The sequence below is a fragment of the Nymphalis io genome, chromosome 6, assembly GCF_905147045.1.
Source record: "Nymphalis io chromosome 6, ilAglIoxx1.1, whole genome shotgun sequence".
NCBI lineage: Eukaryota > Metazoa > Arthropoda > Insecta > Lepidoptera > Nymphalidae > Nymphalis > Nymphalis io.
In genome coordinates, this window is record NC_065893.1 from 1,028,530 (window position 1) to 1,043,374 (window position 14,845).

The 14,845-nt window shown below is 33.5% G+C and overlaps 2 protein-coding genes across 2 annotated transcripts; one reads left to right on the forward strand and one right to left on the reverse strand.

The window, feature by feature from the left end:
- The first annotated feature begins 4,008 nt into the window (after positions 1-4,008).
- LOC126769139 (dynactin subunit 4) lies at positions 4,009-10,368 on the forward strand. The gene is made up of 8 exons (XM_050487740.1): positions 4,009-4,227; positions 4,648-4,912; positions 5,381-5,535; positions 6,109-6,271; positions 6,593-6,776; positions 7,196-7,400; positions 7,874-8,016; positions 8,748-10,368. Exons 1-8 carry the CDS (start codon positions 4,099-4,101, stop codon positions 8,932-8,934), a joined length of 1,431 nt encoding a protein of 476 aa, XP_050343697.1. The 5' UTR covers positions 4,009-4,098; the 3' UTR covers positions 8,935-10,368.
- Positions 10,369-10,583: 215 nt separating this feature from the next.
- LOC126769140 (protoporphyrinogen oxidase) lies at positions 10,584-12,286 on the reverse strand. The gene has a single exon (XM_050487742.1). The coding sequence runs from the start codon at positions 12,159-12,161 to the stop codon at positions 10,740-10,742; it is 1,422 nt and encodes a 473-aa protein (XP_050343699.1). The 5' UTR covers positions 12,162-12,286; the 3' UTR covers positions 10,584-10,739.
- Positions 12,287-14,845: the final 2,559 nt, after the last annotated feature.

Genomic DNA, 14,845 nt, shown 5'->3' on the forward strand with positions numbered 1-14,845 from the left:
GTCTAGTTTAGTATTATTTACAGATTTAATCCTAATACATCATCACTAGCCACAGTCCACTGCTGGACACACGACTCCTATTTCAAAAATTATCGTAAATATATACATACATATTCTAATAGGATATAACTATTGAGATTAGATTGGAATGATGTCAATTTTGTACTTCCATCCTTTGTTAGATACTTATTCGGGTACAAGTTATGATATTATAAAATTACATAATGCAATGTCATACATACCTTCGACTATTGTATTGAGCGTTTTGTGAAATCAGTAAGAATTTGCTTTGGATGTCAATTAAACATATTCGACCGAGTCATCTGTCGAAAAGCATTTAAAAAGAATTATTAAGTGGCATGTGAAATTAATTCTTCGCGCAAACCATGTATTATGTAAAGTGCAGGTACATTATTATGATTAGATTGTGAAAGTTTATTAACACGAGTTGAATATATTAATTAATGGGTTTTGATAATACAATCAGGAGTCTTTATAATTAAATTATGGCTACACAAAACCATTTAGCATTTCTATCAACTTCAAAATTTGGCGTAAAGTTTTAAGCTTGCTTTTAAGCTTCTTGAATTTCTCGGTCTAAATGTACTAAATTCAATTTTAATTTCTTATTCCGCTATACTAACCAGCTTCTGTTTGTTTATTCTAGATTAGTTGAAAGATAAATTATAAAAAGTTTCTTAATACATCTAAACAAAACTTGTAAAAATGATAGAAGCCAATCGATACGTAACGTTTAATATAAATAATACGTACCCAATAAAATATTTGTTTTTATTTATTTTATGTTGAATATTATTACATTTTAGAATCATAAGTTTTTAAACGCAATAAATAAACATTTACAGTTAAATGTTTATTATCGGATAGAATCTAGTCAATCCATGTGAAGTTTAAAAAAAACGTGAGTAATTAATACTGGTGACATAATTGGATCCCTCGTTTCGCAATACATTACGCCATTAGAAAGCCAGTCAGGCTGTTCACGGTTCCTGTTGGCATGCCTTAAAAGAACCGACGTGTATAAATGTTGCTATCCGAAATTAGGTGATATATTTTTTTAAGTACATTGATTAAACATACCTATATTCATTACATGATGTTAAAGTTATATATTACTTCTAAAATGAACGATGCTTTAAATACTGTGGTACCATATAATTTAGGAGTTCAATCTTAGTGTAAATAGTCCTAATTACTTTAATAATACGAACAGTTACTTAATTAAAGAACACATTTAGGCCACTTACATCATATATCACACTAATATACTGAATTATATGTCTAAAAAGATATACATGTGATATTGTTATATCGCTATCCCTTGTAGATATAGATTACACTCTTTTTATTTAAAAAAAAATTACATTTAGATAATTATATGTATCACACAGCATTATTCTTAGAAAAATAATAGCATGTTCATTATAAGTGTTTTATCAAAATTAAATGTAAAACAAAATTTAAATACAAAATTTAAAAAGTAGAGATGATAGGTCGGGTCGATTGTGTTTGTATACTAGCACAGCCTGTTCCTATTCCTAGGCTAAGCCTCATCTCCTATTGAGGAGTAGGTTATCATGCAAAATATATCATGGTGTTAAAAAAAGTGTCCGTACGATGTCGGTACGGATATATTAAACAAAAAATAGTACCTTTAAAATCAAAGCGGAAATAAATTATATTGGCAACCCTATGAAAGCAGCTAAGTTTGTTATTCTTATCACAGAGTTGCGTGTGAGTTTCGTGTGAGGAATCGAGGCGTTAATTTCGTTCAGCACAGTTTGACAGGAGTGGGTCATGCGTGGGGTGGGAGCGTAATTTCAGACGCATCAGGTAACATGATTACAACGCTATTTAGGAACCTACGTGACTTTAATTTCAATGATGTATACCTATAATAGTCAATACCTCACTATAGTCATTACGAAATTAGTTTACTATATTTATTTAATTGATATTAGCTATATTTCAAAATGAAATCTGTTTACGAAATAATACTGACATTATAGCTTTTTTAATAAAAAGTATGTATAAATTTCTAATTTCTTTAATTTATGTAAAAATTATGGTTCTGCAAACGTCCATGGGCGACTGTAATTACTTAATATAACAAAAACAAAACATATAAAAACTATTATTGTCACTAGGCTGCGCTGTTTTCATTCTTTTTAAATCTCAGTTTTCTTTATAGTTAAAAAAAATATAGGACAATAATTGCCTTTTCAGACATTTAGAAAAATTTGACGACCTTTCTATATCCATTTACAGTATACTTAAGTACATAATACTGAGCTGAGAGGGCGTATCAGTTAGAACATGAATCTTAACCCTAGATTATGTGTTCAAACCTGAGAAAGCGTCACCAAATTGATGAATGAATGATGGAATAAGTTCCAAACCATTTCCTCTAAAGAAGAAGAGGCCTTATCCCAGCAGAGGGACATTACATTAATTACTTCATTTGTTTTGTATGATCAAAACATAATCATGAGCTAGCTCATAGCTACTCCTCCCGAATTTGCTCAGATAAACTGAAGGCTTAAACCCATGCGATATTATAAAGATGTAAATTTTGTTTAATCGTTTGTTTGTTCCGGATTCATGAAAAGCTATGAATGTAATAGATATAGAACTTTCATACTTTTTCAGTTTTATGATTATAGCCAACCCATATTATAGTTTGTAAACATTTTTTAGATGCAGGCAGTTTCCTGTCTGACTGCGAAAACTGTAACAAGTACATGAAATTTGCGTTTAATTTATATAAAAATATAATAATTAGTTAAGTAAAAGCACAGTGCAATCTTAATATTAAAGAATGTTCTATGAATTAATTAGTAGGTTTTTAATTCGAAAAAAATATGTAAACACAACTTACCTCATGAAATTGACAGGATTTTTACTAAAAAAAAACCGTATAATAGATTTTTAGGAATGATCTTTGCATCAAAGATGTCGTAATTTTTTTCTCGAGATATGATAGACGAAAAATACATTACAAATACAGAGACGTAATATTCTTGCGAAAATACAAATTACAATTGTTAGTTGTGTGACTTTGTTACTTTGAATTGTAAGAAATTACAGCCACTCAATTTTCACTTGTACAACTTGCAAGTAACTTGCATAGTCGTAGGTGCGTGCCTATAATAACAATGCCGTGTTATGTTTAACTTTGTTTCAGCTTGGAGCAAATATATATATATATATATATATATAATTTTTTAAGTTGTAACATTTAAGTATATTTTTTTTACAAACGTAGTTATACGTTACAAGAGAAATATCGTTAAATACCTTCGTAACTTAGTCTAAAACAAATAACTAAATTTTTTAAGCTTTTTTGACCTATTTTTATGTTATAGCTCACACTTTATCACAATCACAATTGATTGTAGGTTTGTACTAAATCTAAGATGTGCGTTGCGAAATGCTTTATAAGTGGGATATCGTTGTGACGCTGACTGACAGACGCATTATTTTTTGTCGATGTTCCTGCTTTGAATCAGGAATGCATGCCCGATAAGTTTCTTAGCGTGATGATCCATTGAGTTAAATGCTTCAAATTGATATTTGACTAAGCTATCCCTGATCCCGCAAGTGATTGCAGTACTCCATGGTGAACACCTAATCTTGATAAAAACATAAAGTTGTTCGCGCGTGAATAGGCGCGTGAATTTAGGAAGTCAAGTTTAACGATCCTAACAAGGCTAACGAGCTTCGGTCTCGATTGATCTTTCGAAGTCAACTTCAATAATGTATTAAATAAAAACCACATTGTGAAATAACTTGACTTTTTACCTAGAAAAAGAAATATATAATGACGATTCAAAAGTTCTTATAAGAACTTAATTAATTATTTTTATTTTGTTATTCCAATAAAATATGCATGCGAGAATCGGAACTGTAATAAGTTAACATTAAAAAGTTAAAATTACCAAATGTCATTTACAAATTTGACGTTTATTTCATACCGTAAGCTGTCAAGTGTCAATATCGTGAATATTGTCATTATCATTGAGTCAACATTTAGTTTTTCAATTTTTATATTAATTTGTGTAAATAAAACTCTTAGAAATGGCTTATTTAACTCAACCAGACTATATTAAATACGTATGTTCTTGTGGACAGCTGAAACCTATAACCAATCTATATTTCTGCCGACATTGTTTGAAGATACGATGCGGTTTTTGCATTTGTCATGAAGTAAGTTTTTGAATAAGTTTTACACATTTATAGTTAATAAACAAACAACTATATATATATAGGAGAAATAATATAGATTTACAACACATCTTAATCACATACTTTAGAAATGACGCATTCTTTCTGCAGTTAAAATATTCGTGCAGTATATAGTTAATATATGCAAAGAGAATCCCCACCTTACCTCAGCTTAAAAATGACTCAAGTTGAATTTTAATAATTGCAATGTGCTGAACATTCAGCTCAATAAATAGTTATTCACATACAAACTTACTTTTTTTTAAATACAATCTAAATATTTATTTTAATAAAAATATGAGTACAAAATATTTATATCTGCACTCCTCAAATGTAAAATATTCTCCCAGATATAATTCTTGTGATAATAAAATTTCATTCATAATTTATTATATTTTACAGGTAGACTCACACTACTGTGCAAACTGTCTTGAAAACATGCCATCTTCTGAAGCAAGGCTTAAAAAGAATCGATGCAGCAGCTGTTTTGACTGCCCCAGCTGTTTTCACACGCTGTCAACACGAGCAACAATAGCACAACCACGACAGGATCCTGCTTCTGGAGATACAAAAGTTGAGAACAAACAACCAAAGAAAATGTACTATTTGTCATGTTTCAACTGTCGATGGACTTCTCGTGACGTTGGCATTCCTGATCAGCCTGTTGGTAAGCTATATAGTAGTATTGTTTATCTGATTTGATATGTGTGTGTGTTGGGTGAAATTCTGGCAAATATATGCTCACCAAATGACTGTGGAGTGTCATGCAGTAGCATATTTACCGTATGGCTATGGGGGCATGGTTTGCAGACCGGCAAACCTAGGTGCTTCATAATCGTTACCCATTTTTCGTTACTTTTTAATATGACTTTTCTAAAGGAAATTGAAAAACCAACTTCATCAATATTACACAAGTAATCTAAACCCTGATGGCTGAACTTGACATCTGTGAATTATTATTCGTTACTTTTGTTATCCAATTTTGTTTCATACATTATTATTGTAAGGTTGACCAAACCATTTAAATATCGATAAATCTACCAGTAAATACTGTTAAACCTTTTAAAAGAGCTTCAAAGAGACCAATATAAAAGGTAATTACTCTAATGTAGGACATCATATATATTTGTTTAAGCATCTGGAGGTTGGCCTGAGAGGACGAATCCTTTTGCGGCGCGAGTAAACCAACTCCTTGACTACTACAAGGCTATCGCTCAACAGGAGAAGCAAGAGAAATTGGACAGAGAGAGAAAGAAGTTTGCAATTAGAGGGAAATACATGAACCTTACAGTGAGGATCGTTTTTATAATCTTTATAATTAAATCCAGAACAAAGGTGGCCCATAATACACACAGAACATAACCAACAGTTATAGGCTTACATCCGGCTAGCACTACTGAATTTTTACATGCTATTTACTTTTATAATTTATTTATTGCTTTGCGGTAACAAAAAACTCGGTGATGATGAATATGCCACATGTTTTTTTTTTTTTTTATAGAATAGGAAGGTGGACGAGCATATGGGCCACCTGATGGTAAGTGGTCACCAAACGCCCTTAGACATTGGCATTGTAAGAAATGTCAACCATCGCTTATAGCCAATGCGCCACCAACCTTGGGAACTAAGATTTTATGTCCCTTGTGCCTGTAATTACACTGGCTCACTCACCCTTCAAACCGGAACACAACAATATCAAGTATTGCTGTTTTGCGGTAGAATATCTGATGAGTGGGTGGTACCTACCCAGACGAGCTTGCACAAAGCCCTACCACCAGTATCCCACAGTATAAAAATGTATGTGTACCCCACAGTAGAAAAACATTGTGTTAAAGCGCTAAGTTTGCTTGTTGATGTTACCAGGATAAAACTGGTCTAACTGGCGCAATGGCACGGAACATAGCGGGCCTCGCTTCTAGCGAGAGTTCGTCATCTGCTATTGCCAACTTCGTGCCAAGCCAAGCCAGCGAAGAAGTTGAAGAGCTGCCGGAAGACTACCACACTCAGGAGGTTAACTTAAAGCAAAGTAAGTGAAGGGCCAGTCAATATAACTGATCAATATATCCAATGCTTTAATTATTTAATACGCATTACAAGTAAACGTTACACTAACGTACATATCTCGTCAGTGTAATATCTAGCGTAAACTCTTTGCTCCCTGAGGTGAGCCCCACTAATCCAAAAACGGATGCGCTGTATCGGTTCGATCCCGTAGCCTCTTCGATCCGTGCCAAAGGCCACCGGACAGGTGTCGTAATGGTTACCGATCCCACACGTATCCAGCGGGCAGGGGGTGGGCTCGTTGCTTAGTGGCTCGGGCGGATGACGAGGCTGGTGGTGTCCGCAGTAACGTCGATGCGGCAACGCCTGCGCGCGGCGGAGTGGCAACCGCGCAGCGCGGCGCGCCTGCACCCCGCGGCGCGCGCGCTCAGCGTCAAGCGCAGCCAGCGCTGCCGCGTGTGCGACCACAACCTCACCAAGCCCGAGTACAACCCCGGCTCCGTCAAGTTCAAGATCGAGCTGCTCGCCTTGTGAGTGTGCCGGACTTGTTGTTGTTGGACATGTGTGTGTGACGATTCATATACCACTTATGCTAAATGTGCATATGAACACTCAGTATTCATCAATACCTACTACCTCATTAGTTTAGTTGATATGAGGTCGCAGATTCCGAGGTCTAGGGTTCGAACCCTAGTAGGGCCATTAAAAAGTTGTTGGGCTTTTCTGTCTTGAAATTCTCAGAAATGATCGGAGTCGGAAAGTTTATAAATTTTGAAACAGTCGGTACTGCGCCTGAACTCTTTCTGGTCCTATCAAATTTGTCGTCCTATCGAATTATGAGAGGGGTATTCAGCACTTTGCGCCTACACTTGTGCACTTGATATGTCCCGCGCCGACATCTATCTGGAGGATATTATCATCATATTGACATTATTAAATGTACTACTAGCTACCACGTTCCCGAAGTGAAAATCATCTCGTATGAAACCGTGAAACCGGGAGAGACTACAGCTTTACTCATAAAGTTGACCAATCCAACCGCTCACGAGATGCAGCTGCGCCTGCTGCAGCCACAGGATATCCCTGAAGTCGAGGAGAAGGAGGAACCCAAGAGCATCGAGAAGTCACTTGAGAAATCTCTTAATATAGAAAAGGTATTTTATTACAAAAATACGAAAAACATTAATTAGTTTCAACTGATAACAATAATGAGGCAAAAAAAATATGTTAGTACAAAAATAAATATTGAAAAGTAAAAAAAAAATCTAACCATACATTAAAATATGTGTGATTACATTTTATTATGCCGGGATGAGTTTCGTCCGTTTATCAATTATTCTACTGTTAAACGACAGCATTATATCGCGGTGATAGCATTGGTAGAATGAATAAACGAGTTTTTTTACAGGCACAGTGGATATGAAATCCTTGATTCCAAAATTGTTAAAATATTGACAGTGTTCGGAATGGTTTATATACATATGTAATGGTGATCTAATCATGAGTTACTCATTTTGCATTTTTGCATTCCTAAAATAATTAAAGTGAAAAAAAAAACAATGTCCAAAATATCCCTTCCGAGCAGAGGTCTAAATCACATGCAAGTTTAACGCACACCATTTGGCAGGACATGTCGTGGAGCAAGGTGGTGGCGCGGCGGGCGGCGCTGCCGACGGACTGCGAGGTGCTGGTGCCAGACGTGCGCCTCACGCTGGCGCAGCGGGACGACGCCGCCGAGTACGACGACGACCCGCAGCACGACACCAGCGAGTGAGTACACCGATTACGTGCCAACATCTCGCTAAGTATGAAGGTGTCAACAACACCATACGATTTTGTGTAATTCTTTGAGATTTTCGAAAAAATTGCAAACACGAAATGTATGCACTGTTTCAGTGGAAACGCACCGTATTAAATGTGGCTCCATTCAACATAGATAACGCTTTTTTGTTTTTATAGAATAGGAAGGTGGACGAGCATATAGGCCACCTGATGGTAAGTGGTCACCAACGCCCTTAGACATTGGCATTGTAAGAAATGTTAACCATCGCTTACATCACCAATGCGCCACCAACTTTGGGAACTAAGATGTTATGTCCCTTGTGTCTGTAATTACACTGGCACACCCACCCTTCAAACCGGAACACAACAATACCAAGTACTGCTGTTTTGCGGTAGAATATCTGATGAGTGGGTGGTACCTACCCAGACGAACTTGCACAAATCTCTACCACCGCTTAAAATGTGAGATGAACGCAATGTAACCCTCCTCGTGGTTTGGGCAATGAGATGTTGCTCGTGTGTAAAAGATTAGAAGACGAAACTGTAAACATGACCTGTATTACCAAGACAATGTACTCATATTATGGGTATCATTTTTCAGTTTTGTTGAACAACAAATCCTTGTGTACTAACATTTTTAGTCACGCTTCCGTCGTCGAAACCACCGCGATTATAATTTTGGTTTATTTTATTAAATGGGCCGCAATTGTCCCGCGTAGTATCATAATGTGGCGCAAGTCGAACAAGCTGGCGCTGCGGCTGGCGGTGCGCACGAGTGCGCGCGCGTGCGGGGCGGCGCGCGCGGCGCTGGCGCTGCAGTACTCGTACCGCAACACCGTGCCGCCCGCCGCCGACCACACGCTCCACACCACGCTCGTGCTGCACCTGGGCTCCGTCGCCGAGTAGACCCATGCGCGTAGGCTGGTTTCATTTTCGAGCTTGCATATGTAATGTACTGTGTAAATGGTTGTTTCAATCGTTTATAATTAAATTAAAAAGAACCCTACTAAGAAATATGTGTTAAAGAAACTGTAGCGTTAAGTTATATTTAGTTTTATACCGTGCTTGGATATGTTTATTTATTGTTTGGGTGTTATGGAACCAATTGTTGTAATGAAATTTGAAATCATTCAAAATGATCCATTTATTGAAATTATTTCATATTAAGAGGATGATATTTTAAATTAAAGATTTACGTCCTTACTTATAAATGTTGAGCTTCTTGCAAAACAAATTACCAACAAACAACATTTATAGATACAATTTACTACTGAATTGTGAAAAGCAATGAATTGTGATTACAATAATTAATTTCTATTTGGCAATTACGTATTTTCAAACACAAAAGACATAATTATTTTTTGTAACATAACCTAACTTAGTATTTGTCAGGAATGTTTATTTGCAGTTAAAATTATTCTATTTTATAATATAAAATATTTTATCATAAGCTTAAATTATTAACATTAAAACCGTATTGACGTTAATAATAGTATTAAGTTCATAATATTATTACTTTGAATAAGAACTAATAACAAATTAATCTCGAATTTATTATGTTTCTTCATTAAGTAACAACAGCATCAGAGTTCTGATAATTTTGATTAAAAAAAATGTTCAATAATCTAAACAATCTGTTAAGCATTTCGTGATCAGGTAACTGCTTATTCTAAGCTATAATGGAGGAGAAATCGTTTTTTTATTTTTTTTTCGTTAATAAATCCTTACTAGGAAAATGCCAGTGTTACACTCTCGAAACTCGGACAGCACCTAAAATTATAACATACCGCCACATAAAAAATATTTATTTACTGGTATTTAAAATGTATCAGTAAAAACGGAAGTTTATTTACACATGATGTAACAGTTACAACAAATGAAAAATTATCGTAAACTCGCTCAAGAGCTAATCGGTCCAAAACTTTTTTTTTAATACATTCTTAAAGGTGAATGATGCATGGCTCAACCCATGTGCACATTTATATTTATAAGACAGTAACAGCTCTTGAATGTCCCACTGCTGAGCTAAGGCCTCCTCTCCCTTTTTGAGAAGGTAATATTTATAAATTTATGTACATTGCACCTGACTGCATTTTTTACCATACTAATTTATTTTGTATATTTTTTTATAAGTTTTAAAATATAGATAAGATTATAAAACAGAGGTCAAGTTCTGTAATCCCTGATAATTAAAAAAAAATATTTATACTAAGAAATTATCAGTATATAGCCTATACATGCTTAGTAATGTTGCAATAATATTTCACTTTTATAATAAAATCATTATATAAACGATGACCTTATATAATGATTGAAAGTATAAAAATACTTTAAATTGTAATCATATGTTGTACACCTCTATAACTGTTTAAAGTACAGCTTTATTTGTGAATCTAAACTGAATTGCAAATTTGCTTAATTAAATATTTATTAAACTAAACTTGTTTGAATTTGTGTTTTTACTATATATAGACACATATGACTTACCGTCATATATCAATCATCACTAGATATCCACTAATATATAAAATTAAGTGTCAAAATAAAATACTGAATAGAAAAACCAATTTATTCATAACTGAACATAAATAGTGTACTATTTTATCACAAATATTATAATAAATTAAATCTGGAAGACCTGTTATGAAATTTAAGAATATTACTTCAACCCGTAAACCTTAATGACACATTTTACCCATAACACGACAACATTATTTAGTAACATCTTTTTCGACTTGAGTTTTGGCTGAATAAATTACATCATTAATACCAACTCCGTCGTAGCTACTCCCAACCAAAGATATGGGCAAATTCTTATTCTGTATGTACTCTCTAATCCTATCTACTCTGTCATAATGTCCAATTATATACTGTGGGATACATTTATCTAAAATACCTACATTGTAAGCTGTGGCTTTGTCCTCTATTTTTAGAATTGATTTTATTTCTTTCATAGCTATTTCAAGCAATCTTTCTTTGCTTACATCAGAGCCAAATTTTTCATTAAACCATCTACCACCTAACATAACAGTCAATACGGTGCCATTTTGGTCAGGTATACAACATGAATCAAAAACGACACCCAATATTGGCGAATTTTCTATTGGAGGCACGAGAAAACCAAAAGCAGGTTCAATCAAAGTTTTTTCTGTTGCAAAATATAAATTAACAATACCAACAGTCACAAATGGTATCTCGCTCAACAGTTGTGAAAGTTGAGGATGTTGTTTTACAATTAACTTAGCTAAAATATGTGATGGCACTGAAGAATACACATGACTTGCGGTCATAGTTTGACCGTTACTTTTTTTAAGTTGAACCATACTAGAATCAATAAATTCTATTTCTTCTACTTTGGTATTTAAATGTATATCAACACCGTTATCTTTCAGGTACTGCTTCATCACAAAAGGAAAGGTATCAAGGCCACCTTTAATTGTATAAATATTCCATTTCTCTTCCTGCGCTCTCTTAGCCAATTCACCTAATACTAATGTCTCCTCATTTTTTGGTTTAAACATAGATCTCATGACACCTTTTACAACTCCTCCATAACTTTGTTCGTATTCAAATAATGTTTTCATAAGAAATTTAACAGATATTTCCTTAGCATCTCCCGCACAAATACCACAAATCATAGGGGAGATTGCATAATCAGCTATCTCTTTACCAAACCTCCTTTCAACAAAATTATAAATAGAATCATCTTTTAGCTCTTTATGGGGCTGCTTTAAGTCATTAAGTGCTGCATAAATAAGAGGCTTCGAAAATGGTTCATTTTTTTGAAACACACCTTTTAAACTAGAAGGTAACGAGTAAAGAGTATTGTTAACGTATATCATTCTATTTCTTGCAGCAGGATGATCGGGCTTTATAAAGGAGATATGCTCGCTTAGGCCTAAATCTTGCAGCATGTTTAAAGTGTTAAGACCAGTTATTCCTCTAGGTCTAATCGTCCTTGGGCCTTGCTCGAATATATAGTCCCTTGTTTTGATCGACTTTATCCATCCGCCACAATAGTCAGTCGCCTCGACGAGAAATAATTTTAAGTTACTGTTATTCGTTATATTATTTTTAAGCAAATAATAAGCTGTAGATAAACCACCGAGTCCGCCTCCGAGTATGGCCGCCATGTCTTAATTTTAGTTTTTTTAAATTAAATTATTTTTTATTAACAATAAATATTTATTCTAAGTATAATAACATTTTATAGTATTTGTACGCGTATGTTTGAACTTTGTTGAAGTTTAAAAATTAATGACATTACGAAATTATCAATGTCATTTTGACATTTTTGATAACTCTGAATTACCTATTTTAAAATATCCGTAAGCAGAGAAACTAATATAGTTTCTCTGACTACGAAAATATCATATAGATATACCAAAGATAAGGCGTAGTACTTGCCACAAGCAATATATTATTTGACAATATTCCATTCTACTCAATAGTTTTAAAAATTATATGGATAGATATGTTGTACCCTAACAAAATATTTAAAAAAAAATCCATGGCAGCACATATATGCATTGTTTTACATGAAATCTAAATAGCACTGCCGTATCGTGTAAAAATTAAACCGAAGTTCGAGTTAGATTCAGGGTTCACAACCGTACGATAATTATCGTACAAGTACGATAATTTCATAACTACGTAGGATGTACGATGGTACACTACTATCGTACGATAATTTCCATTATGAAGCAAAATTTGATAATTACACTAATCAATAACAATTACAATTGTTTTTAATGTCATTGCACCCGCTCATATCCTTTTATTGGTTGCAACTGTCTGTCATCTGTCATATTATTTTTATTTTTTATTTTATTTATTTATTAGGGAAACATACAGCATATCGTATATTACAACTTAATATAATAATCATATTTTAACACTTATGCCAGTTAAGTTTCCACTACTGTTTTAACAGGGAAGTGGACTAATTTTGATGTTACATAAAATATAACTATTTATGACAAAGTAAAATTTTAACGTAAATATGGTTATGGTTAATTACTAATAAGTATTTTTCATAAGATTATAAAATTTACTTAAACTATTTTTAAACAGATCAATGTGGTTGTATTTTCTATTATGACTATTACAAGATCTTAGAATAAAAGAATTTTTGAAATAATTAGTTTTATAAATGGGTATTGAAAAAGTATCCTGAGAGCGAGCGTTAAAACGAGGACACTTAAATAAAATCTCACTGAGCAGATATGGAGAATCAATTAAATTATTTAATATTTTGTAAAGAAACATTTGGTCTCTTTGTTCTCTACGTTCTTCAAGTGGCATAAAAACAGAGTCAGGAAAAGTAAATTTGTATCGCAACCTCCTGATAAATTTGTTTTGTATATTTTCAATTAAGTTGACATATTTTGCATATTGTGGATTCCAAACAGTTGACGCATACTCTAAATGTGATCTAACGAAAGCATTGTACAAAATTACAAAGGTATGAATATTTTTAAAGTCTGCCCCTTGCCGAAAGATAAATCCAAGCATTTTATACGACTTCATCACTATTTCCTCAATATGCTTATCGAATATAAGTTTGTTGTCTAGTTGTACCCCAAGGTCTCTCACCTCGGTCACCCTTTTTAATTTAGTATTAAATATGGAATAGTCAAAAATTATTTGTTCTTTTTTTCTCGAAAATGTAATTACACAGCACTTGTCAACATTAAGCTGCAAATTATTAGCAATGCAATATTGTCCTAATTTATTTAAATCCTCTTGTAAATGAAAACAGTCTTGATTATTTTTTATTATCTTAAAAATTTTAGTGTCATCAGCGTATAATAAAACTTGAGAATTTTTGAAACAATTAGTTACGTCATTAATAAAAATGTTAAAAAGTAAAGGGCCAAGGTGAGAACCTTGTGGTATACCCGATGTTACAGGAATAAAACTAGACGTATATCATTTAATAGCAACGGCTTGAGATCTTTCGCGGAGATAAGATGTAAGCCAACGTAGAAGGTCACCATGTATACCGATGTTGTTAAGTTTTTGTAATAACAAATTGTGCGATATCTTATCAAATGCTTTCGAGTAATCAGTGTATACGACATCTACCTGGAAACCAACTTCCATAGCACTTAATACTGTATGCAAGAACTCACACAGATTGGACTCAGTGGATCGCTTATTAATAAAACCATGTTGGTTACAGGTAAGTAGAGGCCTTAATAATGGAAATAACGTATCATAGACAATCTTTTCAAAAAGTTTTGGAATAACTGACAATTTAGAAATACCGCGATAGTTTTTTATATCGTTTTTATTTCCAGACTTATAAATCGGCGTAATTAAAGATTTTTTCCAAATAGTTGGTAATAATCCGTTGTCCAATGATTTTTTGAAAAGCATTGTTAAAGGCACACATAACACTTTACTGCAGTTTTTTAAGAAAATGGGATGTATTCCATCTGGACCATAACCCTTGGATGTATCTATGTTCGATAAATATCGTTCTACTTTTTTGTCAACAATCTCGATAGAACTGATGATAGTCTGATTTGCGCTAGTAGAATAGTGATCCATTGTTTGATTTCCAATATTATCCTCAAAAACTGAATGAAAATAAGAATTAAACATATTTGCTATATCGTGTCCATTGTATCCAACTTGAGAGTTAAAATACATTACATTAGGTACAGATGTATGACCTTTTTTAGTCTTTATATAGGACCAAAACTGTTTTGAGCTAAAACGAATATTATTCTCTGCTCGTTCCAGAAACTCATTATAACACGTTCCTTCTAAGTTTTTTGATTGTAGACGTAATTCAGAGAACTTGTTATAA